The 27,626-nt window shown below is 36.9% G+C and overlaps 1 protein-coding gene across 1 annotated transcript; it reads left to right on the top strand.

Annotated features, from left to right (window-relative positions):
* The first annotated feature begins 1,308 nt into the window (after positions 1-1,308).
* LOC125683721 (cytochrome P450 2H2-like) lies at positions 1,309-27,558 on the top strand. The gene is made up of 8 exons (XM_048925159.2): positions 1,309-1,727; positions 5,072-5,291; positions 9,968-10,091; positions 10,199-10,355; positions 12,227-12,363; positions 21,321-21,417; positions 23,862-24,071; positions 25,511-27,558. The coding sequence occupies exons 1-8, from the start codon at positions 1,370-1,372 to the stop codon at positions 25,693-25,695; spliced, it is 1,488 nt and encodes a 495-aa protein (XP_048781116.2). The 5' UTR covers positions 1,309-1,369; the 3' UTR covers positions 25,696-27,558.
* The last annotated feature ends 68 nt before the right edge of the window (positions 27,559-27,626 follow it).

Genomic DNA, 27,626 nt, shown 5'->3' with positions numbered 1-27,626 from the left:
TTGTTTGGAATCAATAGATTAACATTCAGAGTAATGAAAAAAGGCAAATTAGTTAAGGATTTCCATATTAATTTTCATTACAGTCACTACTGAAGTCATGTACCCCTATGTAGATTTTTATGAAATTCATTGGAAACAGTTATCTGTTGTTATTTTAAAATGAAAAAAGAAATAATAATTTAAATTGCATTTATTTATCAGGAAACATGTCAATAACTAAAACACATGTCATTTTCAATATGTTCATCAAGTTTTAGTATAATAAGTGCAAAATTATTGAATTAGCCTTATTCTCCAAAATGTTAAAAAACAAACTAATATGGACACAACTTCCTTATAGCATGGTTTACATATCATTTTTTCTGTTTATATTAGTAGATGTACATCTGTTATAGTTATTTATGAAGAAAAATCCATACCTTTCCTTAATAATTTCAAATCTATAGCTTCCAGAGTATGTATACCCCAATAAAAAACCTAAGTCTGGCACCATACAGCTGAGCTATTCAAAACCACTGATGGATTAAAATTTTATGTAATTACATGAAAAGACACAGATAATAATTTCTTATCACCTTGGTAAAATGTTTGTGAAAAATATAGGAAATCTATTGCATAATGGACTTGATAAATAATTTAATGAAAACAGAGTTATTGTCCTTGGATTCAATATTTTGAAACACATTATTGACTATTCAAATATAACTAAGACTTTTGAAATATTTTATGGCTAACAAGATTTTTTACAATAACTATTGAAAAAGACTCCAACAAAATTTATGTTCCAGTCATTAAATTATTGACTTTGGAAAATCTTATGACGTCACAGGAGTGTGGAACTACGTTAATTTAGCTTTTGTTCTATTTACGTATACTCTCCTGTGTGGTGTTTGTATATACTATATTTATGCTATTCTGTTTCTGATGATCCGGTTGGCTCAATGATATTATCCGGTTGGCTCAATGATATTAAAGTCCTTGAATGTGTAAGACTTGTAAGTGTTACATGTACTTGATTATTATATAACTGTACCATACCAATGAGATATTTCTCAAGGTTTGAATAAACTAAACTAAACTTTAAAGACCTGTAAGACGATCACCCCCTCATCGACGCTTGTACAATGACGGTTTAGTATTACACGCGCCAAACACCATGCGAAGAACCCCCCGCGACCCCACTGCTGTTCCAATTGTTGAAACCCTCCACTAACAGATTAATAACACTATTTTTATGTATATCACTCTCTCCAGTCATGCAGTTGCATGGTGTACCCGAAGTAAACAATCTCGTTAGATCTCGTCGACATCACATGACGAGATGAACCGACGCCTTTAAGGCAGGGTTTCAACATTACTTGTTGCTGACATGGAGAAGGAATCATGGATTCTCGCCACGGTGTTAGGGATCTCCTCAGTTGCAGCAGTTTCTGTTTACCTGATCATGAAAATCGTCTGGGGAAGACGATATAAGCTCCCCCCTGGGCCCTGGGCGTGGCCCATTGTGGGGAACCTCTCGCAACTTAAAGGAGGCAATGGGTTTTACTACAAAGTGTTGGAGTTCAGACAAGCATACGGGAATATATTTAGGTTAAAGATGGGAGTCCACAATGTCTTCTTTGTATTTGGACACCAGTATGTGCAGGAAATACTCGGCAAACACGGAGATTTGATGACAAAGAGGCCAAATTGGATGTACATTCCTGATAAAATTCTGAAAAGAAAAGGTAAAATGAACGAAAGGTTGATGCAAAATATTCGTAGATTAATTCACGTAAAGACGAGTCAGCTAAAGATAGCGAATTTAAAAAAAAAATAATCTCCTGCGCATCCTAACAGAATTCATGTTTGTTTTGTAACGTCCCTTCGATAATTTTCACTCAAACTGAAACGAGATGTAGATGAAGTGCCACAAATTTAGACCTATGCTTTTCGCTCAGAGCCGTAGCAGTCACAAGGGCTAAGCCCGTTTTGGGTCCGAACTCTGTGATATGGTATCACAGAGTTCGGGCCCAAAACGGGCCTTGTAGCAGTGAGTGTTCTTTGACGTGCCGTCCGATGTCTTGAAAGACCCGTAAATGCCGAGAGTTTGGTGAAGAAGCAATCACTGATCTATTTCGACGTCTACTATAACACTATTAAAAAGATTTGGGGGGGGGGGGGGGGGGGCAACCATAATAGGATCCCACGGCCATAACACAATCGGAAGTTCGATCGAACTCACGACCTCTCCAGGTCAGGAATCATGCCTACACATAACTTTAGAGTCTTTCTAATCAAATAATGGTAAAACTAAAAATATTCAAATCTAACATGGATGATGTACTTCAGGAACCGTATCAACCTTTCTGTGCCCGCATCGTCGCAAACCACGGCTGATGCGGAGAGGAGAGTACGTTTCAGCCGTGGCTTGTGACGATGTCTGTGCCTGTAGACAGTAAATTGATTGAACGGAATGATTGTGCTTGAAATAGTATCATGTGTTTAAATATGTATGTTGCTCTCTTTGTCCGGGTCTTATTAGAGGTTGAATCTCTTGCACCCAAAAACAAAATACCACACTAGTCTTAACATTTGTTTATGCCCCGTAATCGGAAATTCGGGGGCTTATAGTTTTTGTTCTGTCTGTTTGTCCGTAAACTTTAACCTTAGCCATAACTTTTTGAAAAGATGGAGATAAGGCTCTCATATTTCACATGTATATTCTTTGTGACAAGACTTTTCTTTGGGTACCAGAATTAATTACATACGGGGCATCAGTGTTTCACAAACACATCTTGTATGTTTCTTTTGATATTGTGTGTATATGGGTGTGGGGTGGTTTGTATGTGAAGCTGAAAGATCGGTGCTTTTAATGAGAAATGGAATACATTGAAAAAACACTTGGTTATTTCTGACAAAACATTGGTAAATGTGTATATTTGGGTTTCTATTAGATGCAATTATACCTGGAGAAGTTAATTTACGTTAATAATTACGATAGTTGATTAATTAAAACGCATGGCAAGTTTTAAAGATGTATTGGTTAGAATAGACATTAGTCCGGTATTTTTAAAATCATAGTAAAACAAAAATCATAAACAACGTACTTATCTCTAATGTATGTAAAGCTTTAGTGATAGTAAGATAGGTGATGCACCCTTAACGCTTTATATACAAGTGAAAGGCGGACCTTTTTTTCATGATATTTCTAAATATAATACAAACTTATTAAATTTGTCAAGTAAAGAAAAATTTCTGTGGCTTATTTCAAACGAAGATAGCATGTTGTTAAACAAGCTGGGTCGATTTTTAATCAGCATTTTTGAAATGAGAAATAATATACATGTAAGAGGTAAAAATGTACAAACTTCGATAAAATAATGTATATATATTGTACAATGAGACAAGATATTCTACAAATGTTCATTATATATCATAGATTGATTGATTGATTGTATCTTGCTTAAGGATTTTTCACTCATATGGAGACGTCACCAAGACCGGTGAAGGGCTTCAAATTTAGGTCTATGTTCGGCGCTTACGGCCATTGAGCAGTGAGGGTTCTTTAGCGTGCCACACCTACTGTTACACGGGTCATCCGTTTTTAAGGTCATCTCCGAGGACCCGTGACATTCACACCTAATGCCGAGCGTTTGGCGATGGAACTTTCACTACCTGTTTTAAGGTAATCGATCCTCGTGTGATGTCATAGGTTTTTGCAAAAATCTTTATCAAATCAAACTTTGTGCATGATAGAAATATATCTTTCAGAGAAATTTTATTCACTGCATAAAATAAAAAATTTGGTAAACTATTGATATTGAAAAAGTATGTTTTCTATAGATAATCAATTCTTTATAATTAAAAAAATGTTGTCAAGGGCAATAACTCCTATGTTGGTATTTGTTCTACTGCATATCTATTATGCATGATTTCCCTAATAACAACAATTAATTTATACATATCTATGAATTAACAGTTTTTTTAAACTGTTGACATTTAAAATTTGTCATTTCAACAAGTTGTTATTCTATTCTAATTATTCTGTACAACGAAAATGTGTGATGTTAACATATACTTCCGTTTTTGTATGTCTGACATCTTTAAAAATGTGGCAACATACACATTTTCTTTAGTTATTGGTTACATTTAACTATATCGAATGGAAATTAATACAGTTTTTGCACTTTTAACCATTATTATTATTGATAAGTCACATAAGGATCGATCAACCTTAACGACTTAGGTCTGTCGCGGCCGGGATTCGAACCCCGGCCTTCCGCATGCGGGGTGAACGCTCTAACCTTTCGGCCACCGCGACTGCTAAATCTTAATTTTATAATAATACAATATTGTTATACATTCACTGTATTTCTGGACAGCTTAATTTGCTATACACTCTTTTTTCTGTATTTAGTCTTTTGTATGCTCGACAGGGCCCAGAATTGGATTTGTAAAAAAAACAAAAACAAAAAAAACACGTGTCTTCATGCAAGATCTTTGGGTATTCCCACGGGGGCTAAGCCCGTCTTGGGCCCGAACTCTGTGATACCATAATATATGAATATAATTTATGGTATCACAGAGTACAGGCCCAAAATGGGCTTAGCCCCCGTGGTTATTCAGCTAAACGAGAGGCATTATGAAAATAACACGGGTTCATTTTTTAATATAGCCTAATAATTTTTTTTTTCCAATTTTGGTCAAAGCAAGCATCATTTCAATATTCATAAAATCACTTTACTTAGCATTGAATATATATCCACAGATAACATCATCAATGCAGAAAAAAAAACAAACTATTTTGATGACTGAATAACGTACATATATATTATTATCTATTAACCATGACACGCATCTTTCTAGAACATTACAAATTGTTTACCAGGAATATCTTTGGCAGCATGCGCCTCGGGGAAGTATTTAGATTCATAACTTTGCCTACTCATCATGATGCATGCTGCGCCATTGAATGAATGAAAGTTCCCTCGATGTGAATTAGAACTCTAACACATGCATCTCTAACTGAATTGTCTAGAACAATAATTATCTAGTTTCAAATTGTTTTGAAATCTGAAATAATTTGCAGGCATATTCTGGAGTTATGGAGAGTCGTGGCGAGCTATGCAGGCACTACTGAAATCAGCCCAGGAAGACTCCGCCGTGATATCCGCTCTCCAGCGCCATCTTGCAGCAGAGTACGACGTGTTCAGATCACATGCTAAGGATGTGGCCTGTCCCTACACCCTGGAATATCTGATCCGCCAAGCCTCGTTCAACTTTCTCGCAGCCTTTCTTCTAGGACAAAGGTCACAATTTGTGCTTTTATCTTATCTTTAAAAGTTATAAATACTGGCAAAGGCCACAGGATAGTATTTCTGCGAAGGAATATTCTTAATAAAAAATGTCTGATGCATAGATAGTATACATGTATACTTCTTATTATTTTAGTATTTTTAGCTTTAATTAAATTGATCAGTTGTAGAACTTTACAGAGTGTAGTTCTTGTAAGATGGTCAAATCTCGTTTTGGTATGTTGGCTTGTGTCTGCCTTGTCCCAATTTTCTTATTTCGGAGCGTAAACACTCCAGAATGAAGATGTTGTTCTGACACGAAACCATTATTTGCCTCTATTCGCCTCGAAATGATTTAGACGACACAATTCTGGCTAATTCATGATAAATGTAACCAGAAATTAGCTTCATAATTTGCATATGGAAACGTTTTAGTGCCTTTAAAGTAAAAAAATAAAATTCTCACTGAAGCGTATATTTTCCATCTACTACTTGAAATACTTCTCGGGAACTCTCCAATATGTAAAAATATATATATATATATATATATATCGAAATATAAAACGCGTTGGTGACTTTGAAAAATTGCCAAAATCAAGTAGAGCATAATAACCGACATAATCTACACCGTGGTAAAGTCGACAGAAATCTGAACCATCGCCTTAATAAATCGGTCCCTACACATTTTTCGATATCATTCACGATACAGTCATAATCCAAAGAATTACTTTGTTAAACACCACTCTAATTCCACGCACAAGTACTCTGAAGTTGAAATAAAAATTGTGCTGGAGTTCCTTATTGACAATATCTTTGTAGTCTTTGGCGATCAGGTCTTCCAACAGTCTGTTGGAATTCCCATGGGCACGAATTGTGCTCCTTTGTTAGCTGACCTGTTTTTATATTCCTACGAAGCAGAATTTTTTCAAAAACTTCTACGTGATAGGAAAAAATCCCTTGCTGCAATCTAATTAAAATTAGATCCTTTGATCCGCTCACGTACATCGCTATGTATGATCGGATCAAAGGATCTACATGTAATTTTAATTAGATTGCTCTTGCTGTGACCTTCAATTCGACATTTAGATATATAGACGACGTTTTATCTATTAACAATAATAATTTTCATTCATATGTCGATTCAATAGATCCCAGTGAACTCGAAATAAAAGACGCTACTAACAGAGCCGTCCACTTCTGCTTAATACTTAGATATTTTACTGAAAGTAGACATTAACGGCAAAGTGACAACTCAACTGTATGACAAACGGGTGATTTCAGCTTCTCCATTTTCAACTTCCCATATTTATGTAGCAATATTCCATTATCACCTGCATATGATGTTTTTATCTCTAAACTGAAGAGTTTGTTCTGTGTATGATCAGTTTTTAAATCGAGATAGCCTACTGACAAACAAGTTGATGGTGCAAGAGTTTCAGTAGTCTAGTGTAAAGTCGCCATTTCGCAACTTCTATGGTCGTTATAACGATCTAGTTTGCCGATACAAGCTTTCACTGTGTCAAATGCAGTGTGACCTGTTTCATACCGATTGCTAGGCCGTTCTTCGCACACTGATTTGACTACGGATAACTCCGTTTACCTGATCAAGATATACACTGTAGGGCTCACGGCATGTGTGACCGGTCGACAGGGGATACTTACTCCTAGACACCTGATCCCACCTCTGGTATGTCCAGGGGTCCGTGTTTGCCCAACTCTACTGTTCGTTATCTTCACCTTTCATAAGTCTATTACAACAGGATAATTGGCAAGTTATTGCGAAGAGCATAAAGAAGTCGATGGACAACATAAACTTCCGTATATTACGTATTTGCCATCTTTCGCCTTGAAACACCCCCACCACCCTGAATTTTACTATAATTATAAATCTTTAAAACTTTCCCTCTGTTATCTTTGCTAACTTAAGGGATGATAAAGGGAGAGATTATCTAAAAGTTGGGTTTGGGGAGTGTTGTTTTTGGGGGGTTTTTTTTGTTGTTGGTTTATTTGCTTATATCGACCATTTCCTTGCTATGGGAACAACTTTTCCAGCCTAATGACACCCCAAACTTTTACCAATCTTAGGAAGTATACATGTGTTGTGGAGATTGTTACTAAATGTTTATATTAACATTGATGATTAGGAAAACTGGGGTACCGTAAGGTGATTTAGATACCTAGTAAGAAGTACTCTCTCTTTCTCTTGCTTGTCAAGGTGTTTTTAAAACAAAAATACGTACAAGATATTTAATAAAATCGTTGTTTTTAAAAGTCATGTTATATAGCTTCTACGTATACTGTCTCTTGGAAACAGGCACGTAGCAGGTTTTGGGGGGGGGGGGCGGCAACGGAAGTAAAATTTGGTAGTTATTCAGCAAATTAAAAAAAAACTGCCTGATCTCCGAATTCTTAATCAGATTCAATTCATAATGATTAAGTGATTGTTCTCTTGTTCTCATTTAATACTACTATCAAGAATGTGGGGGGGGGGGGGGGGGGGGTTCACTCAATATATCCTTATTCGCATATGAAAATAACAGATCATGATCATAAGGGGAGGGGTAAGCGCTCATCCAATTCACTTCATGATTTTCAAGTTTACATTCTTCTCATTCAAAATTATCTAAAATAGTAGGGGGGGGGGGGGTCACCCAATATATCTTTTAGAAAACATATTGATCATTGATTAAAAAAAAAAAAAAAAATTTAAAAAGTGGAAACCCCCCCCCCCCCCGGCCCACGATCCCACGTGCCTGGGAAAAGCAGATATATATTCCACTTAGTATACACACGTAGAGTCTAACAACTTCCCAGATTTCATTGAAGAATAATTTATACAACTGTATCGCAATGTTCTCGGGATATACATATACATTTGACGTGTTTACATTTAGTGAATGTCGGTGCAAGCAATGGCATGCCTACCGACTGATGGAATTTTCATTCATCAAAGATGGACACCATATGGAGAAGGAGAGAGAGAGAGAGAGACTTTTTGAAATACTGTTTGTTGAGGATTTTGGAGAATGTTGAAATATAAGCACGACCATGTTTTTGTTCCGTTTTTAGATATATTCGTTACATAATATACCATCTGAAGTTACACGTATATTACTTGACGTGTTTTGCTGTACCCAAGAAAATTATATCCCATTCATGCAACATTTCTATCGTTTAATATCACGCTCCATTCAATGTATTTCGTCAAATACCTACAGTCAGACACATATATTTATCATAGGATTAAACATTATTTTGGAAGAATTAATCAATGTGTAAACTCTGGGCATTTTACTCACGTAGCGGACAGTATAAGGGGGAACTCATACTGCCTCACTAGAGAGCTAGCTTTTCTAGTGATGTGGCATAGTCGGATACCCACGGGTGATCTCGTCTAAAAAACGAGATCAACCGTGATTATCCGACGATGGTGATGTGGTAAGTCTCTCTCTTCATCACGCAAGTTAAGCAACAACGAGCGTGATCAGCACTTGGCTGGGTAACCGCTATACGTTACACTAAAAAAATTATATAATTATATATATATATATATATATATGCGCGTAGCTGCCTATACGCAAGTACGCAACTGCGTACACATCATTTGCGAGAAAGAGAGATTTTTGTCGTTAAAATATCTACCTAAAATAACTGCATTATTTAGTACCAGTTTATGATTTAATCAGCATCATGATGTCCATTCAATGAAATTTAATGTCCTTTTTGAATTTCAAATCATTAACATCATGTCGAATATCACTTAAATGTATATCGCATATGTACATGTAGTAGACGGATTAGGATATTCTTTGTTATCAGTAACATTTACCATATATACATGTATCAGTCGAAACAACTAAAAAAATTTCGTATAATGAATGGTGAAGTCAGTTTTAGTACACACAGTTGGCATAATAAAACACTTTGAAAATCTCTTTATCTTGGAAATTGACAAGAAAAACTGTTTCTATGCACAAAAATAAGTTATTTCATTGGAAAAAACTCATGAGCTTCTGGGAGCTTCGCTCCCTGTGCCCCCACCAGAGTTTTGCCCTAAACCCACTGGGGGTCTTAAGTCGGCCACCAGACCACTTGCCATACTTTGCGCACACTTCCTTTTCTTTCTGGCTATGCGCCTGATATATATATATATATATATATATATATATATATATATATATATATATATATATCCAAATTGTGTTTTTAAAAAATCACAGTGTCCGGTATAAAATATTAAAAGAAATAGAATAAACAGTACACAAATGCGTTAAATTTTTAACTTTGTCTACTGCTTATTCTATTTCTTTTAATATATATATATATATATATATATATCAATGGCGTAGCTACATTGTAGCACTGTAAGCACGTGCTTACAAATATTTTTGTTAAATTTTTATTATGTATATTACGAAAAATGCCCTCAGCTTCTGGGAGGCTGCCCCCCCCCCCCCCAGGACCCCCTGCTTACAAATATTTCTAACCTAGCTACGCCACTGTATGTATATATATATATATCTGTATGTGTGTGTGGGGGGGGGGGTGTCCTTAAGATACTGTCCATATTAGTTTATAATAGAGAGCTTTTCAGAAATGAAATGGAAAGAGCCATTGCAATTCTAGAATTTTTATATGTGCAAGAATGTTATGTATTTTACATTTTTAAGTATTTCACTGGTAATATGTAGGTACAGCTATGATGATACAAGCATGGTGGAAATGCGAGAAAGGATAAATGATTTCGGCGTCTCTACGTCATCGGCTAACAAAGCTAATTTTCTTCCTTTCGTAGCACCATGTCTCCGGGCACAGGTAACAGAATTTATTTTATTAACTTTTTTGCACTTATATAGTATGTAGCTTTCTGGAGAACAAAATTTATCTATTTCTGATGAGGTATTTTGGTCTACTTTGAACAACTTCAAACAGCCGTACGTGATCAGGAAGTTCTGTTTCGCAAATTTCGGGAAATTATGCAAGCCAGATCAAACGCGGCAAGAAATGATCCTCCATCGGATTTTCTCCAGGTTTATTTGTCCAAGTCGGAGAAAGAGCGATCAGCGGATGGTATGACAGGTAACGAAACACGCTACACTCATCAAACCGCCGATGACTTACTAGTTACTGGATTTTTGTAAGAAGGGCTGACTGTTACAGTCAACGACGAGCATAATATTCGGAAACCTTTTCGTAATACATGTATATCCTTGGACGAATTTGACTCCACTTTTTTGGCACACTGTTTTTCCCTATAATAGCTCTAAAACTCCATTGTTATTTCGGATTTCAAACATTTCAGTTGAGCATCACTGAAGAGACATTATTTGTCGAAATGCGCATCTGGTGCATCAAAATTGGTACTGTATAAGTTTTATATCTGTATACATGAATTAAATGATTAACACTTGTACTGTACAGAAATGTTCAAGTTGTCCAAGCATTATTGAGTTGTAGCTACTCAACTGATGCATAATGCACATACGAGCGACAAGCGAAAATGACGTGACTTCACTAGATTCACTTTTAAAGGTCTTAGTATCATCTTTTACATTTATACACTGAATCAAATTGATTATTTTCTAATTTGTAATTTTTTGCAAGACATGTTACATATATAATGGACAAACGGCAAAAGAGAAGACAAAATAATCGATATTAAAAGAAATATTTATCATAAATGGCAAGAGAATCCGCTCACTCCTTAAATAGGCCTATTTTCTGCATTTATATGTTTATTGTTTGGTTGTATTCACGCGACCGACACATATATCTACAAATTCATTAGTACATTTACATTGAAACCTCATTGTAAAGATATCCCAATAAACATCTGGTAAATCAGCGCGTGTCACGAGGTCAGTACAGGTTTGATTACTGAAATTGACAAGGAATGTCAAGTGTATTTCAAATCTTAGATAATGTATGTACATGTACCTTTACTTTTATAATACCCCCGCAACAAGTTGTGGGTGGGGGGGGGGGGGGGGGGGAGTATACTGGAATCGGGTTGTCCGTCCGTCCGTCCGTCCGTCCGTCTGTAGACGCAATGGTTTCCGGGCTCTAAAGCATTATCCTTTTCACCTACAGTCACCATATCATACATATGGACTACCCATGGGATGAAGATGTTCCCTATCGATTTTGGGGTCAAAAGGTCAAAGGTCAAGCGCACTGGACATCGAAGTAGCAATATGGTTTCCGGGCTTTAAAGTGTTATCCTTTCCACCTACAGTCACCATATCATACATATGGACTACCCATGGGATGAAGATGTTCCCTATCGATTTTGGGGTCAAAAGGTCAAAGGTCAAGCGCATTGGACATCGAAGTAGCAATATGGTTTCCGGGCTCTAAAGCGTTATCCTTTCCACCTACAGTCACCATATCAGACATATGGACTACCCATGGGATGAAGATGTTCCCTATCGATTTTGGGGTCAAAAGGTCAAAGGTCACACGCACTGGACATCGAAGTAGCAATATGGTTTGGTTTGTCATGCCATTTGTTTTTTACACTCAGAAAAGAGGTAGTTTATACCTATTACCAACACCCTTTGGGAGATTGGGGTAAGCGGGGGGTATTCTTAGTGAGCATTGCTCACAGTACCTCTTGTTTCAAATGTATTAAATATGATTAATTATTGTCAAGTTTGTTTGGATAACGGCGATTATTTCAGATCGTGTCTAAAGGAAACTTACTATTATAGTAAATTCTAACCCAAGCGATATACATGTAATTGCCTGTGGTTCATGTCGAAAACTAAGGCTATAAAAGATGTAGAAATACCAGGTCTCACTTTTAAAAGATGTCGGATTAAAATATACTGATGTATATACACACAGTAATCTCCATGATTTCAAATTTGAATAGTTTTGTCAAATGATTGATTATTTGATAAACAGAACTTTTGGTTACTTCTGTCAGAACTAACGTCTTATTTCCCCAGAAATCGACCTTCTACGGACCGTAGTAGACATGTTTTTGGGCGGTAAAGATACGCTCTTGTCATCTGCAGAGTGGATACTGATGGCTTTGGTAAAGTACCCGGATGTGCAGTCCAAATGTAGATCAGAGATTAATGAGGTTCGTCTATTTGATACTCTTATCACAAATGTAATCAGGTCTGCTGAAAATTAATATTTCTTACAATTTGGGCAGCTCCTGTTAAAAATGTCATTCGATAAATAATGAAAAAGCAAAATTTATTGATGAATTTATTATTAATGAATGTGTTTTATTTCAATATGATGTTACTGGACGCGGTGATAGATTTAATGAAATCAACAATGCAGTGTTTGGGTGTTTGGGGATGTTTGCCACAGGTTCGTCCGCCCAACAATCAGTGTCGACCCCTAGTGGCTAAATCACGCGCTGGGTATTCAACGACAGACCACACTAATCCACAGGTGCTTGTGGACAGGACTTCCGGTATCCCCCCTTCTTGTATTTTTGAATGTTCAATTCCTTTGATATTTTGAGTGTATTTTTAATAAAATATGTAACTTCAGGGTGTTTATATTTCAATGGCACACACAATTTTCGCATATAACCTGTTTTTAAAAATGTTGTATCACCGGTTCCTATATTATGATCGGTGATACAACATTTTTAAAAACAAGTTATATGCGAAAATTGTGTGTGCCATTGAAATATAAGCACCCTGAAGTTACATATTTTATTAAAAATACACTCAAAATACCCAAGGAATTGAACATTCAAAAATACAAGAAGGGGGGATACCGGAAGTCCTGTCCACAAGCACCTGTGCACTAATCAGTTATGCAATAGGTCTATATACCACGTGATGCGATAAATATACCGGTCGTGGTAGCTGAGTGGTGGAGCCTTCGTTTCGTAACCGGGAGGTTGTGAGTTTGAACCCCGCTCGTGCAATGACAGCGCAACCGAAGACGAACACATAGGAAGTGATTGCTCCTTCGCCAAACGCTCGGCATTTACCGTAGAAGTGAGAATCGTGGATCTTTCAGATGTGAGCTTAAAAACGGAGGTTCCGTGTTGCAGCAGGCGTTGGTACGATGAAGACCCCTCACTGCTACAGCCCTTAGTGCTAAGCATAAGTCTAAATTTGTGGTACTACGTGACATGTAAACATGAACAGTGCACGTGTCCAATCTAATTAAAATTAGATCCTATGATCCACTAGTGTAGCGATAGTAGATGATCAAAGAAGAGGGGTATGATATATTGCTTTGAACCTGTCGGTCTGTATGTCGGTCGGTAGATCACATGTTGTCCGCTCAATATCTTGAGAACCATTGATATTTCATATGTGGGTTGGTTATGTGTAGAAGAGGATCACTAATGATTTTGAGGTCAAAAGATCAAAGGTCAATCTACTCTAAACATAGGAAGATATTGTCCGCCCATTATCTTGAGAATCCTTTCCTTGGCAGACATCAAACTTGGTACACTGGTACATCCTAAGGAGTACATGACCTCTATTGATTTTGAGGTCACAATGTCAAGGTTCAAACTTGATATAGGAATATACTGTCCGCTCAATATCTTGAGAACCCTTTGCTTAACAGACATCAAACTTAGTACATTGGTACATTCTAAGGAGTAGATGACCCTATTGATTTTGAGGTCACGTAGTCAAGGGTCAAATTGGATATAGGAATATACTGTCTGTTCAATATCTTGAGAACCCTTTGCTTGACAGACATCAAACTTGGTACATTGGTACATCCTATTGAGTACATGATCTCTATTGATTTTGAGGTCACATGGTAAAGGGTCAAACTAGACATAGGAAGATGCTGTCCGCTCAATATTTTGAGAACCTTTTGCTTGAAAGACATCAAACTTGGTACACTGGTACATCATAAGGAGTACATGACCCCTATTAATTTTGGGTTCACATGGTCAAGGATCAAACTGGAGATAGTAATATATTGTCTCCTATATTTTAAAAATCATTTGCTTGATTTACATCAAACTTGGTATTCTGATAAATCCTAAGGCGTAGATGACCCCTATTGATTTTAGGTCACCTGGTCAAAAGCCAAGGGTCAATACACACTGGACATAGGATGATATTGTCTGCCCAGTATCTTGAATTGTTTTGGCACTACTATCAATTAAATTATTCAAGTGTTTAACCCTTTTCAATTTTGCACCGGGGGGGGGGGGGGGGGGCATATGTTTTACAAACATTTCTTGTTGTTTAGGCTTGTTACTATGTTTTACACACATAAATTGTTACCATTTTACTAATTAATATCCAAGCATTTTCCCGACCAATTCGTGTCCATGTCTCTTAAATTAAAGGGATTCCGCCAAAGTTTGTTTTTCACATTTAACTATCAAAATCTACAATCTAATGAAAATTAAATCCTTTGCAAAATCTACTGTCTAATGTGTTTGATAGTCTTACGAAAAATTAAGGTTATATATTCTATCATTAGGTCAAATTCTGTCTGACGTGTTTCATACCGATTGTTAGGTCGTTTTTAGCACACTGATTTTGACTACTGATAATTTCTCCGTTTACCTGATCAAGATATAGGGCTCACGGCGAGTGACTTGTCGACAGGGGATGTTTTCTCCTCCTAGGCACCTGATCACACCTCTGGTATATCCAGGGGTCCGTGTTTGCCCAACTCTCTTTTGTATTGCTTATAGGAGGTATGAGATTGATCACTGTTCGTTATCTTCACCTTTCTCATTATCACGTACAGAAACTCATTATTTGTTTTGTAAACAAAGATTGCGGTATGTCATTGTTTAAGAATTCTTTAACAGAAATGTATATCGACATAAGTTTATTGTATCTATCACATTTCAAGTACCCTTTAGGTCAAATGTGTTATCTAAAAGTTTTTAAATTTGTGACTGTGCAAGATTAGATGTTTTAAATTACAATAAAAAAAATCGCTGCTTTGTTTATGAACATAAAAAGACTCGAGTCTTTGTTTACATAACACAGAATTATGGCTAAAATATTGCTCTTATCCTTGCATTCAGAAGGTCAAAAGTTTGGCTGTCAACATTAAATGAGTTATATTTTTATACACCCGTATTATGCTTTAATACCGTTTTCTGTCTGTCCGTCTGTCTGGACCTTTTAGGCAAACTGCAAAATGAACGGCAAGCTCCAGTATCTTACAACTTGGTACATTCAATCACCATGGTGAGAGGAAGATGCCTATTGTTTTTCCAGGTCAAAGGTTAAGGTCGTAGTATAAGTTAATAGAAAAACCTTGTAAGCAGAATACAGAGCGAAATATTGGAGCTAGGATCTTACAGCTTGGTATTTTTTAATCACCATGATGGGAGAAAGATGTTTATTGTTTTTCAAGGTCAAGGTCGTAGTATCAGTTAATAAGGAAACTTTATAGACAGAATACAGACCGATGGAACTATGGGGTGAGGACCGTCAAACTTGGCACACGTATTCCTCATGCAAAGTGGAAGACGCCTTTTGTTCTTCAAAGTCAAAGGTCAAGGTCGTAGTATCACTTAGTAGGGAAACCTTGTAGGCAGACTACAGATTGAACCGTTAGGACTAGGACCGTCAAACCTGGTACACATACACCTTATGCCAAGCGAAGAATGTCTATTTTTTTCTCAAGGTCAAATGTCAATATCATAGTCTCTCTTAGTAGAAAAACCTTGTTTTCGTTTTCCAGATTTTTGTCGTCATGAATAGGATACGAGTATTGTCAGAACCTCCCTCTCAGAGAAATGCATAATCAGTTCACATTTCAACTTGATTGGTGCACCGTGATCTACTTTAGTGCTAAAAGTAGGTCAAATAGATTTTTTCTCGTCATAGATACAGGGTCTAACGGGCGTAGGTTGTACCGTTTGCGGTACTGTTGTTAATATTTAACAACGAAAATTGAAAAATTACTCTTTTTTAAAAAAAAAGTTAACCAGTTCCTTTAAAGCTTCTTTGGATACTATCGTAGAAATAAAAAAGCATGTGTTTTATGTGAAGCTATATAAGGTAAGTTATAGACTTTATGCAATATTTAACTTAATCGGATTAAAAAGTAATCAAACTAATTCCCTACTTAATCGTGTATTCTTTGTGTGGATAGTGAAGCCAAGCGCTCAGCATAAGATGTGAATGTCACGGGTTCTCGGAGATGACCTTAAAAACGGATGTCCCGTGTCACTGTAGATGTGGCACGCTAAATAACCCTCACTGCTCAATGACCGTAAGCGCCGAGCAAAAGCTTAAATTTGAAGCCCTTCACCAGTCCTGGTACGTCTCCATATGAGTGAAAAATTCTCGAGAGGGACGTTAAACAAGATACAATCAATGAACGTTGTACGTGGAATTTTGAAAGTAAACAATATTACATGGCGACGTGAAAGCGTATACGGTCTGCAAGCTGTTGGCGGGACACATTCAGCGAAAACAGACAGTCAGACGGAAAACAGGATAGAGAGAACCACTTTGAGCAATAGATGGGGAATTAAATTTCCTTTTTAACATGACATCACCATTCAGTACGACTGCATACTGTAAATAAAATCCTTGTCTCCCATGGTATTTCTAATATTTTTTCTCGCGCGCTTGTGCACATCCACCATAAATAAATATGCACTAGAAAATCACTGTTTTCCCCTTATATTGAGAAGACAAGTACTCCTTTAATACCCGAAATTGTCAAATTACATAATTTTTCATAGTTTATCATCCTGAAAATATACACGGTCTGCTTTTTAACATCGAACAAAATACTAGTTTACTGCTAAATTGTCCATTCAGGGATACAGCCAGGAAGACCAGCGAACCATACATCAGAGAATAGTTATCAGAATAAAACATCAAACTATTAACGGGCATGAGAAGAGTAAATAAAGATAGGGACGCTCGACTGTTCAATGCATTTAATATATGCTAAATCAAATTATAACAAAACGGTAGGTTAGATTACGTAAGTATTATAAAACTCATATGAGGCCATACTGTTTAGTACAGCTTTTACATTAGCTTTTCACGCCTTATTTTAAAACAAGAGGCCCAAGAGCCTAGAATCGCTCTTCTGATAAATTGTACAACCCCACCATTTCTATTCTTAGCCTCTTAGTATTCTAAATCTTTAGTTAAATCCTAAGAATTCCAAAAAAGTAGGTCAATGTGACCTACTTTTTGGTTTACACATTTTGAGAACCCAAGAAATATCAACTGACAAAGTTTGATGATTTTAAGCCAATTAGTATCTGAATATTGAAATATAGCTGTCAAATTCCAATCGTAGGTCATGGTGACCTACTTTTTGGTCAGCGAACTCCGAACATGCAAGACCCATCAACTGACAAAGTTTGATGACTGTAGGTCAAATAGTATCTGAAATATATAAATATAGCCGTCCAATTCCAAAAGTAGGTCAAGTTGACCTACTTTTTGGTCGAAACCCTTCGAACATGCAAGACCCAACAACTGACAAAGTTTGATGACTCAGTAGGTCAAATAGTATCTGAAATATATAAATATAGCCGTCCAATTCCAAAAGTAGGTCAAGGTGACCTACTTTTTGGTCGAAACCCTTCGAACATGCAAGACCCATCAACTGACAAAGTTTAATGACTGTAGGTCAAATAGTATCTGAAATATATAACTATACCCGTCAAATTCCAAAAGTAGGTCAAGGTGACCTACTTTTTGGTCGACACACTCTGTAGACTCAAGATGCATCAACTGTCAAAGTTTGATGATTGTAGGTCAATTAGTGACTGAAATATATAAATATAACTGTCAAATGCCAAAAGTAGGTCACAGTGACCTACTTTTTGGTCGATACACTCCGAAGACTCAAGATGCATCAACTGACAAAGTTTGATGATTGTAGGTCAAATAGTGTCTGAAATATAGTAATTTAGCTGTCAAATACCAAAAGTAGGTCACGGTGACCTACTTTTTGGTCGACACAAACCGGAGACTGAAGACGCATCAACTGACAAAGTTTGATGATCCTAGGTTTTACAGTGCCCAAAATATGCATCTAAAATTGAAAATGTGAAATTTGAATATCTGCAAAATTCAAAAAGTAGGTCACTGTGACCTACTTTTTTTATAAATATGTTTCAAGGCCTCAAGATGCATCAACTTACAAGATTTGATGATTCTAAACCTCTCGGTATTTGAAATAACAACTTAAAATATATCTATAAATGATAAGCCATAGAATTCACGGTGACCTATTTTTTAGTTGACGCATTTCAAGGTCCCATGATCCACCAACTGACAAGTTTTGATGATCATAGGCTTCAAAGTGTCCAAGATATGCATCAAAATTAATTTTAAAATAAATACCTGCAAAATTCAAAAAGTAGGTCACCGTGACCTACTTTTGAGACAACTTGACACAAGGTCCTAAGATGCATCAACTGTCAAAATTTGATGATCCTAGTCCTTATAATGACTAAAATATCAAAGATTTAAGGAAATATAAATTTAGGTCAACTTTGAAGTGACCTTGAGACCACGCCCTTTGCCCCAGGGTAATGCCTTGAACAATTTTTAATCTACAACATATCCTCATCCTTATGTGTAAGTTTGGTGATAATCTGCCCAGTGGTTCTTGAGAAGAAGATTTTTTAGCAACCACTACTTTTGTTTGTATTTTCCTGATTATCTCCCCTTGTTAAAGGGTCACATCCCTCTATTTAGTATGTATGAAAGCCCTTGGGCCAATGATACCCTGTAACAAATTTGAAAAAAATTGGCCAAGGGGTTCTTGAGTTATAGTCCTTTTTCTAAAAAGTTTACGCACACCGCACAAATGGCCATAGCATTAGCTCTTTGAGCCTTCGGCTCAGAAGAGCTAATAAAGAGAAATTAAAGTCCTTGCAAATTCGCTACAACTTGGGGCTCATTGTTTTGCCATTTCTCAGCACAAACTTTAACTAGTCATTATTAATTTTCATCAGTTTTGGTCAACTCGCTTAAAGGTATATGTGCTGTATCAAAATTTAAAAAAAATGTTGAAAATACTCGACTCCAAATATTTCAGTAACCAATCATTGGGTGAAATGCTGTCTAACGTGTTTCATACCGTTTGTTAGGCCGTTCTTGACACACTGATTTTGACAACGGATAACTCCGTTTACCTGATCAAGATATAGGGTTCGCAGCGGATGTGGCAGATCGACAGGAGATGCTTACCCCTCCTAGGCACCTGGTCCCACCTCTGGTATATCCAGGGTCCGTGTTTGCCCAACTCTCTATTTTGTATTGCTAATGGCAGCTATGAGATTGATCACTGTTCGCTATCTTCATCTTTCATTGGGGATTCCAACAGACCCGATCACCAAGACCACGAAGATATTCAATTGTCAATGAGGAACTCCAGCATATTTTTTACTTCAACTTCAGAGTACTTGTGCGTGGAATCAGAGTGACGTTTAACAAAGTAATTTTTGAATGACTGATCACTAGATAGGAATATTTGCGTTTTCTGTTTTTGTTGAAGAAGCAACTGTCTATGATGTCAAAAAGTCTAGTCTTTAATTTATCGTAAGGAATTGTGTAAAGTGTTGAAAAGTCATACGTTTTGATGTTGATTTCAGAAAAGTTTTGCGATTTCAAGTTTACTTAAAGTTCTTTAGGTCTTTTTAGGATCCACATTTGATTTACACCTCTTCTGGCATAATGTAATCGCACAGTACGTTTGAAGTTTCTCCTTCACACCTATTTATAATTTCGTGAGGACTCGCAGAGGAGCAAAGATAGAGGCTTGGTAGAACATTTAGTGAATCCAGCAATGTATCTTTGTAAGGTTTTTATGAAGTTTAGAAATCCAGTATAGGTACAGTAACTCATATTCATCCGACCCATTGACTGAGATATTAAATGTGTCTAAAACTGAAGCATGGTTTTAAAGAATTTCGTCTTTTGAAAGGGCAGTTGGAGTATAAGTACGATTACCAAAGGTGGAATTAATGCCAAGTTCGTTTAAAATACAGTTGTAATAATGAGCCTTACAAACAAAAACAATGTTGTTACAAGCTTTGACAGCTGGAACCAAAACATATTCCTCATGTAACCTATCTAATTCTTTCATCACTTCTGGTTTACTAAACACAGAAGGATAGATGGTACGTACTTGTGTTTTAATATGTCTAATGTGGGGTTTTAATATTCCTCTTATGCTTTTAACCCATTCTGACAATGTATCAAGTTCTTCTTTCATCGTCTGGCATAATCCTCGACAGAATGCATAATAGAGATGAAGTTCTGTCGCCAATCGAAAGACCTACAATTGTAGGTTCTCTGTATTTAGGACCTTTTAGAATAAGTGATTTTAGGTCCTCATTTTCAACATCACCAGTAATGACATGTCCAGCTGGACTATATATCAACATCACCAGTAATGACATGTCCAGCTGGACTATTTATCAACATCACCAGTAATGACATGTCCAGCTGGACTATTTATCAGCATCACCAGTAATGACATGTCCAGCTGGACTATATATCAACATCACCAGTAATGACATGTCCGGCTGGACTATATATCAACGTCACCAGTAATGACATGTCCAGCTGGAAAGAAGATGAAGAACAAGAACACGTGGGTGGATTAAGTATAAGATGGTCTATATTTAGGCACTGCAAAGTTTGTTTATTATTAAAAAGTTTGAATGCAGTAGAAGTATATTTGTAGGAAATACTGGGTGTAGACTTGAACTTGAAATAAGTTGGAATGCATGACTGAACTCTTTTATGACGAAGAATGTTGCTTATATTGACGGCATTTATTCCTTTGTTTGTAAATTTGAGCTTAAGGAACTGAAGTTATGAGATCGATCAATCTTCCTTATCCTCACCTGTCATTGGACCGCTTGGAATCTATCATTTTTAAAACACACTTTATCTAGTCAACAATATATACAATTATGCTGATTTACATACAATTCTGTGTGATTCTGTGACACCTACATGTAACATATGACATTAACGTTTTATGAACCTTTCCCTCGATCATAAAGCAAACAAGGCATCAAGCACACTGAACAAGGACACATTTAATAATCTGGTTTTAATTATTATAATTTGACAGATTTTTGGTCCAGATCAGGTGATACAAACACAGGACAGATCAAAGACCCCGTACACCCTAGCCACCATCAAGGAAATCCTGAGAATGCACTCACCAGGTACAGGGATACCAAACATAATTTCTCCATCATATATCTACCTCTCTAATCTCAAAACTTATCTTCTCATAGTTTTTAGCTCACCTGAGCTTTTCTGATCGAAGTCCGTTGTCCGTCGTCGTTGTCGTCGTAAACTTTTCACATTTTCATGTTCTTCTCCAGAACCACTGGGCCAATTTCAACCAAATTTGGCCTAAAGCATCCTTGGGTGAAGGGATTCAAGTTTGTCCGAATGAAGGACCACCCCTTTTCTCAAGGGGAGATAATAGCGAAATAGTTAAAATACATTGACAACATTTAAAAATCTTCTTCTCCAGAACCATTGGGCCAATTTCAACCAAACTAGACACAAAACATCCTTGGATGAATGTGATTCACATTTGTTCAAATGAAAGGTCACGCCCCTTTCCAAGGGGAGATAATAGCAATATAGTGAAAATACATTGACGACATTTAAAAATCTTCTTCAGAACCACAGTGCCAATTTAAACCAAACTTGACACAAAGCATCCTTGGGTGAAGGGGATGCAAATGTGTTTAAATGAAGGGCCATGCCCCCTACAAAGGGAAGATAATCGCAAAATAAGATGAGGTCATTTAAAAATCTTTAAAAGAGCCACTGGGCCAGAAGAGCTGAAATTTACATGAAAGCTTCCTGATATAGTGCAGATTTAAGTTTGTTAAAACCATGACCCCTGGGGGTAGGTTGGGGGCTACAATAGGGAATCAAAGTTTTACACGCAAATATATATGTAAAATCTTTGAAAATCTTCTCAAGAACCACTGGACCAAAGAATTTTACATTTACATGAACGTTTCCTGACACAGTGCAAATTCTAGTTTGTAAAAACCATGGCCCCCAGAAGTAGGTTGGGGCCACAATAGTGATCAAAGTTTTACATGCGAATATATAAGGAAAATCTTGAAATATGGGCCAAGGTAACTCAGGTGAGCGATGTGGCCCTTGGACTTCTTGTCTATTGTAATTCTGTACATGTACATTCCAGTATCATTCGAGACGTATGTGTGTCACTTTTGCAGATTATTCACTTATTGACTCATGCAGTCGTCTTGTTATTGTTGTGTCGCCTGCGTTACACGCAGTGGCGACATATAGGGATCACTATCCGTCGTCCTGCGTCGTCGTCGTCACAAAAAATTTCTGTCACAGTTTTCTCAAGAACCACATGGGGCAACTCCCTGATATTTGGCACAGAGCATCAGTGTGGCCAACTGTATTGTGTAAGTCATTTTCGAATCTGTCGCTTATCAACTTCCTGTTTGCCGGGACTTAGAATTTTTTACAGCAAAAAATAATTTTGCTGAAGATTTTATTTTATGATTAACTGAAGGACAGTATTTTTATGTACAAAAGGACAGTATTTGTAATTCCCATACTGAAGGACAGTATATGTGATTTCAGAACAGCACTAATTATGATTTTTCTTGAGAAACAGTAAATTGGATATATAAAAAGACAACAAGACTAAGCAGTAAACCCAACAGATAATTACTTATGGTTATTACCATTGTCTTGAAGAGCACAGTAACAGGTTGATACATATTTTCAAACATATGTTTTCATTCAGTCTACATTTATTAAATGTCTTAATTTCAAACAGATTCTCCCACAAATTCCATTGCATAATAATGTCTCATCTTTCAATTTCAATTAAGTTATCGTTAAAGAATGTTTAGTAATTCTCAAAACCTTTAAAAGGAGTATTAAAGTGACAAAAACCATTTGAATAATTTACTTTTTCAACATTATACGTGATATATTACATATAGAATGAACTAGCAGGCGACACATGTCTTCCGGGGAAGACTTAATACTGCGTTTTTGTTTAAAATTTGACATTTTTCTGAAACACGAAAGAACTTTTCTTCAACACAAACCATCATTTCATTCTAATGTAACACTTTGGAATTACAAAAGGTTCATGGGTGAGATCGATCATCGGAGCAGTTGATTTTCTGTAAATGTCTGCCCTGGTTCCTGAGAAAATGGAGTGAACAAACTTGAATTTTCATTGTATAAGGAAGCTTCTCTACGAGCTTTAGCTCTTCTGTTTGAGTGGTTTTTTGGGGGAAAGAAATCTAAACACCTCCATCTTTTTTCACCATTTCTTATTTATCTTCCCTCGGAAAAGGCGAGATCCTTCATGTTAACAATATTGAATCCCTTCACCCAATAACACTTTCAGTCAAGCTTGTTTGTAAATGACCTTGGGGTTCTTGAAAAGTTTACAGACAGACAGACTTCGTTAAGAAAAGCTTGCTTGAATTGTCAACTTAGGTGAGCTTAATAACGGGACATTTTGTAATTATTTCCAGTCGACAGCGATGAAACGCTAAAGGAAGTTAACGTTGCATTTAAAAGAAAACATTTTGTGATTAAACGGACACAGTTTGGAATACCCGGTATCTGTTTTCTGTTTCAGTGCCACTGACGCCTTTCCACTGTCCAGAGCAGGACATTAAGGTCGGAGAGTACGATATTCCGAAAGATTCTGTCGTCTTGATAGACTGCAAAGCGTCCTGCCAAGATGGACAGTTTTGGTTGGAGCCAGATGTCTTCAAACCTGAACGATTTCTGGATAGCAATACCACAAAGCAGATACACGGGGACTGCTTTACTCCTTATGGAACAGGTAAAAACAAGAGGTACTGTGAGCAATGCTCACTAAGAATACCCCCCCCCCCCCCCGCTTACCCCAATCTCCAAAAGGGTGTTGTTAATAGGTATAAATTACCTCTTTCCTGAGTGTAGAAAAGAAAGGACATGACAAAACCTTGGGTAGTCTCTTCTCTAGGAGTGCGCTTGACCTTTGAACTTTTGACCCCAAAGTTGATAAGGAACATCTTCGTCCCATGGGTAGTCCATATGTATGATAGGGTGACTGTAGGCGGAAAGGATAACACTTTAGAGTCCGGGAACCATTGCGTCTACACACAACCTTATTCCAGTATACCCCCCACCCACCACCCACCCCCCTTTGTTGCGGGGAGTATTAAAAAGTCAGACCATGTATAATTCCTTATTAAGTTAATGTGAATCTTTCTCTACTTCACCAGGTTGATTTCGTCTTTCTACTCGTCATCCGTGGGCAAACTTGCCAGGAAAACGTCGTTGATGAATATGGATTGCTCGATTGATTTCTGTTATTGTAAAATCTCGATGGGGTTGAAATACAGATACATATGCCCGCTACTATTGAAAAGAAAACGTGTTTATATATGCTTTTTGGATAATTACAGAATCAAGTGCCTGTGAATTTCAACCAATTACATGTAGAATCTGCGTAACATACCGTATCCATATAAACATTTACATTTCTCGGGAATTACTCTAAATCTAACATACATGTACACATCTTGCCCAGTCGTTGTTAGAGGATCGGTTTCCATGGCAACCGTTGCTAGGTCAAACCTTTACATGCCCCTTTTCCTTTATACCTATCATAATATTGTTACACACAAAGTTTCATCAAAATCTGTGACATACCGTGGCCACTGAATTTCGTTAGTTACATAGAATCAGTTTTTGATTTTAGTCTTTTACGGTTTTAAATACTTTACTTGGAGGTATGATAAACCGAGAAACGACATCTAGCTGCTAAGAAAATCCGAATTTCTAATAAATGTTTTAAATGAAAGGTGAAGATAACGAACAGCGATCAATTTCATAACTCCTATAAGCAATACAAAATAGATAGTTGGGCAAACACGGACCCCTGGACACACCAGAGGTGGGATCCGATTTTGCTCATATAACGACGGTTTCTCACTGCAATTGCAAAATTACGAAATCAATTGTGGGTATCCGACCATGCACGTCAGTGTATCTACAACCAGTCCTCTGCAGTAACTTCTCACTTTTACATTTCCTTTCAGAAAATTATAGTACATTATATAAGTAACAATCGCAATTGTGCTCTCGTCATCTTAACGAAGATGCTTGTGTAATTTAGCCAGAAAAAAGTTTGAAGCCGCTATGTACATGCACTTATTTTTTGGCAAAACTGGCCAAAAATACTTCAAGCACATTAAAGCAGTTGGTTTAATTAAGAAATTTACATTCTCTTTGCAGGTCCAAGAGACTGTATTGGTAAAGCCATGGCGGACATCTTTTTGTACACGTTTACTGCAAACGTTCTTAAGAACTTCCAAGTTACGACCAGAAATCCGGAAGAACAATTGTCTTTTGAGGGCGTCTATACCGTGTTCTTATTCCCTAAGCATTTTGACCAGGTCGTGTTAAAGCCTTTAGAATAATGCATCAATTTTATTCTTTCTGATCTCTACTAGGCCATGTGTGTTCTCTTTAGAGAAGTGGACAGGCATAGCATACATAAAGAGAACAATACACGAGTACTAACGGTGAAATGCCAGTTAATAGCAATGCTCACCAGATCTACAAAAGGTTTTAAAGATGAAAACAACAGGGTTTTCTGTTCTGTGAAGAAAATGTTGTTTACAAATGTTTTGTCAGTACCCTTTTTCATTACACCTGTATTTTATTTCTTGATAATAACTTACCTTTGAACTTGACATAATGCAAATACGAGCACATTATGCAAGCACTGTAGTACACATTTTAACTATTATATTAAGATGAATTTTATGTCATAAACATGTATTTCAAAAAGGAATACCCCATGTGAATGATTACCAGAGAAAATATCTGTAATACTAATCTAAAATACATATACTTATGAATACTTACTTGTTATTTGTCGGTTATGTTACACTATTCAAATGATAACAAAGTTCAAGAGGCTGTGCTTGAGAAGAAGATTTTAAAGGATTTTTCCTCTATATATCGAAGTAAAACTTTACAGACTGATGGACAGACACTGAATAACAGGTGACCCAAAAGAAAACCCCCAAATAAAACATGTCCTTTTCAAATAAGAGGCACGTGCATCAACAGTTATCTACAATTGTAGGTATCTAGGTATCAAACAAAGAGATTGTTGTTTTGTTAGTGCAAATGGTAGGTATTTTGTCTGAGTGGAAGAAATATCACTTTAATGATTAGATGAGGTGATAATTAAAATGTCACTCATATACCTGTATATTGTCACACATGTTTGATCTATTAATCCCGTGGTGACCCGGGTTACAGTAGCTCCTCAGTATCCCCTTGCTTGTTGTAAGAGGTGAATGGGGCAATCCTTCGGATAAGACCGTATAAACCGAGGCCCGTGTCACAGTAGCTATAGGTGTGGCACAATAAAGATCCCTCCCTGCTAAAAGGCCGAAAGCGTGAGAATCTTTCACTCATATGGAGACATCACCATTGATGCAAAATTTAGGCCCATGCTCGGTGCTTACGGCATTTGCGAAGGGAGGGATATTTATCGTGCCACACCTGCTGTGACACGAGGCCTCGGTATTTGTGGTCTCTTCCAAAGAACTGCCCCATTTAGTCGCCTCTCACAAGGAAGGGGTACTTGGGACCTATTCTAACCCGGATCCCCACGGGATTCTACTAGTCAAAGGCCACCACAATACTAAGTTTGGTCTCATATTTACCAGCAGACATTTCCAAATAACCAGTCACAACCTTTGACCTTGTGACTTGAAAACCATTGGGGGTCATCTAATCTTTTAATAGGGGGTACCAGTTTACAAAGTTTGATATCTGTCAAGCAAAGGATTTGTAAGATATTGAGCAGACATTTTATTATGTCCAATTTAACCCTTGACCTTGTGACCTCAAAATCAACAGGGGACATCTACTTCTTATGGGAAATCAATGTGCCATGTTTGATGTCTGTCATATGAAGGGTTATAAAGATGTTGAGCAGACAGTATTTTACTATGTCCAGTTTGACCCTTAACCTTGTACCCTCAAATCAGTAACTAGTACTCCTTAAAATGTACCAGTGTACCAAGTTTGATGCCAGTCAAACAATGCATTTTCAAGATACAGAGCAGACAATATCTTACTAAGTCTAGTTTGACTTATGACCTCAAAATCAGTAGGGGTCATTGACTTCTTATGGAAAATGACTATAACAAGTTTGATGTCCATCAAGCACCAGGTTCTTTAAATATTGAGTGGACAGTGCTTGTCTACTGACTGACATGCCGACCAACCTTTATCAAAGGAGCATAAAATTTAAATAAGCAGGGACTATTCAGTGTTTCTGCTGAGTAAACAATAAAACCTTGACTAAATCATATTTAGATCTGTTTAC

Source organism: Ostrea edulis, chromosome 6 (genome assembly GCF_947568905.1).
Source record: "Ostrea edulis chromosome 6, xbOstEdul1.1, whole genome shotgun sequence".
Lineage (NCBI taxonomy): Eukaryota > Metazoa > Mollusca > Bivalvia > Ostreida > Ostreidae > Ostrea > Ostrea edulis.
This window is presented reverse-complemented; position numbering and strand designations above follow the sequence as displayed.

Coding starts and splice junctions, on each gene's coding strand:
- LOC125683721 (XM_048925159.2), top strand. CDS start 1,370: ATGGAGAAGGAATCATGGATTCTCGCCACGGTGTTAGGGATCTCCTCA. Junction 5,292..9,967: donor GCCTTTCTTCTAGGACAAAG/GTCACAATTTGT, acceptor GGTAATATGTAG/GTACAGCTATGATGATACAA. Junction 24,072..25,510: donor CTTTACTCCTTATGGAACAG/GTAAAAACAAGA, acceptor TTCTCTTTGCAG/GTCCAAGAGACTGTATTGGT.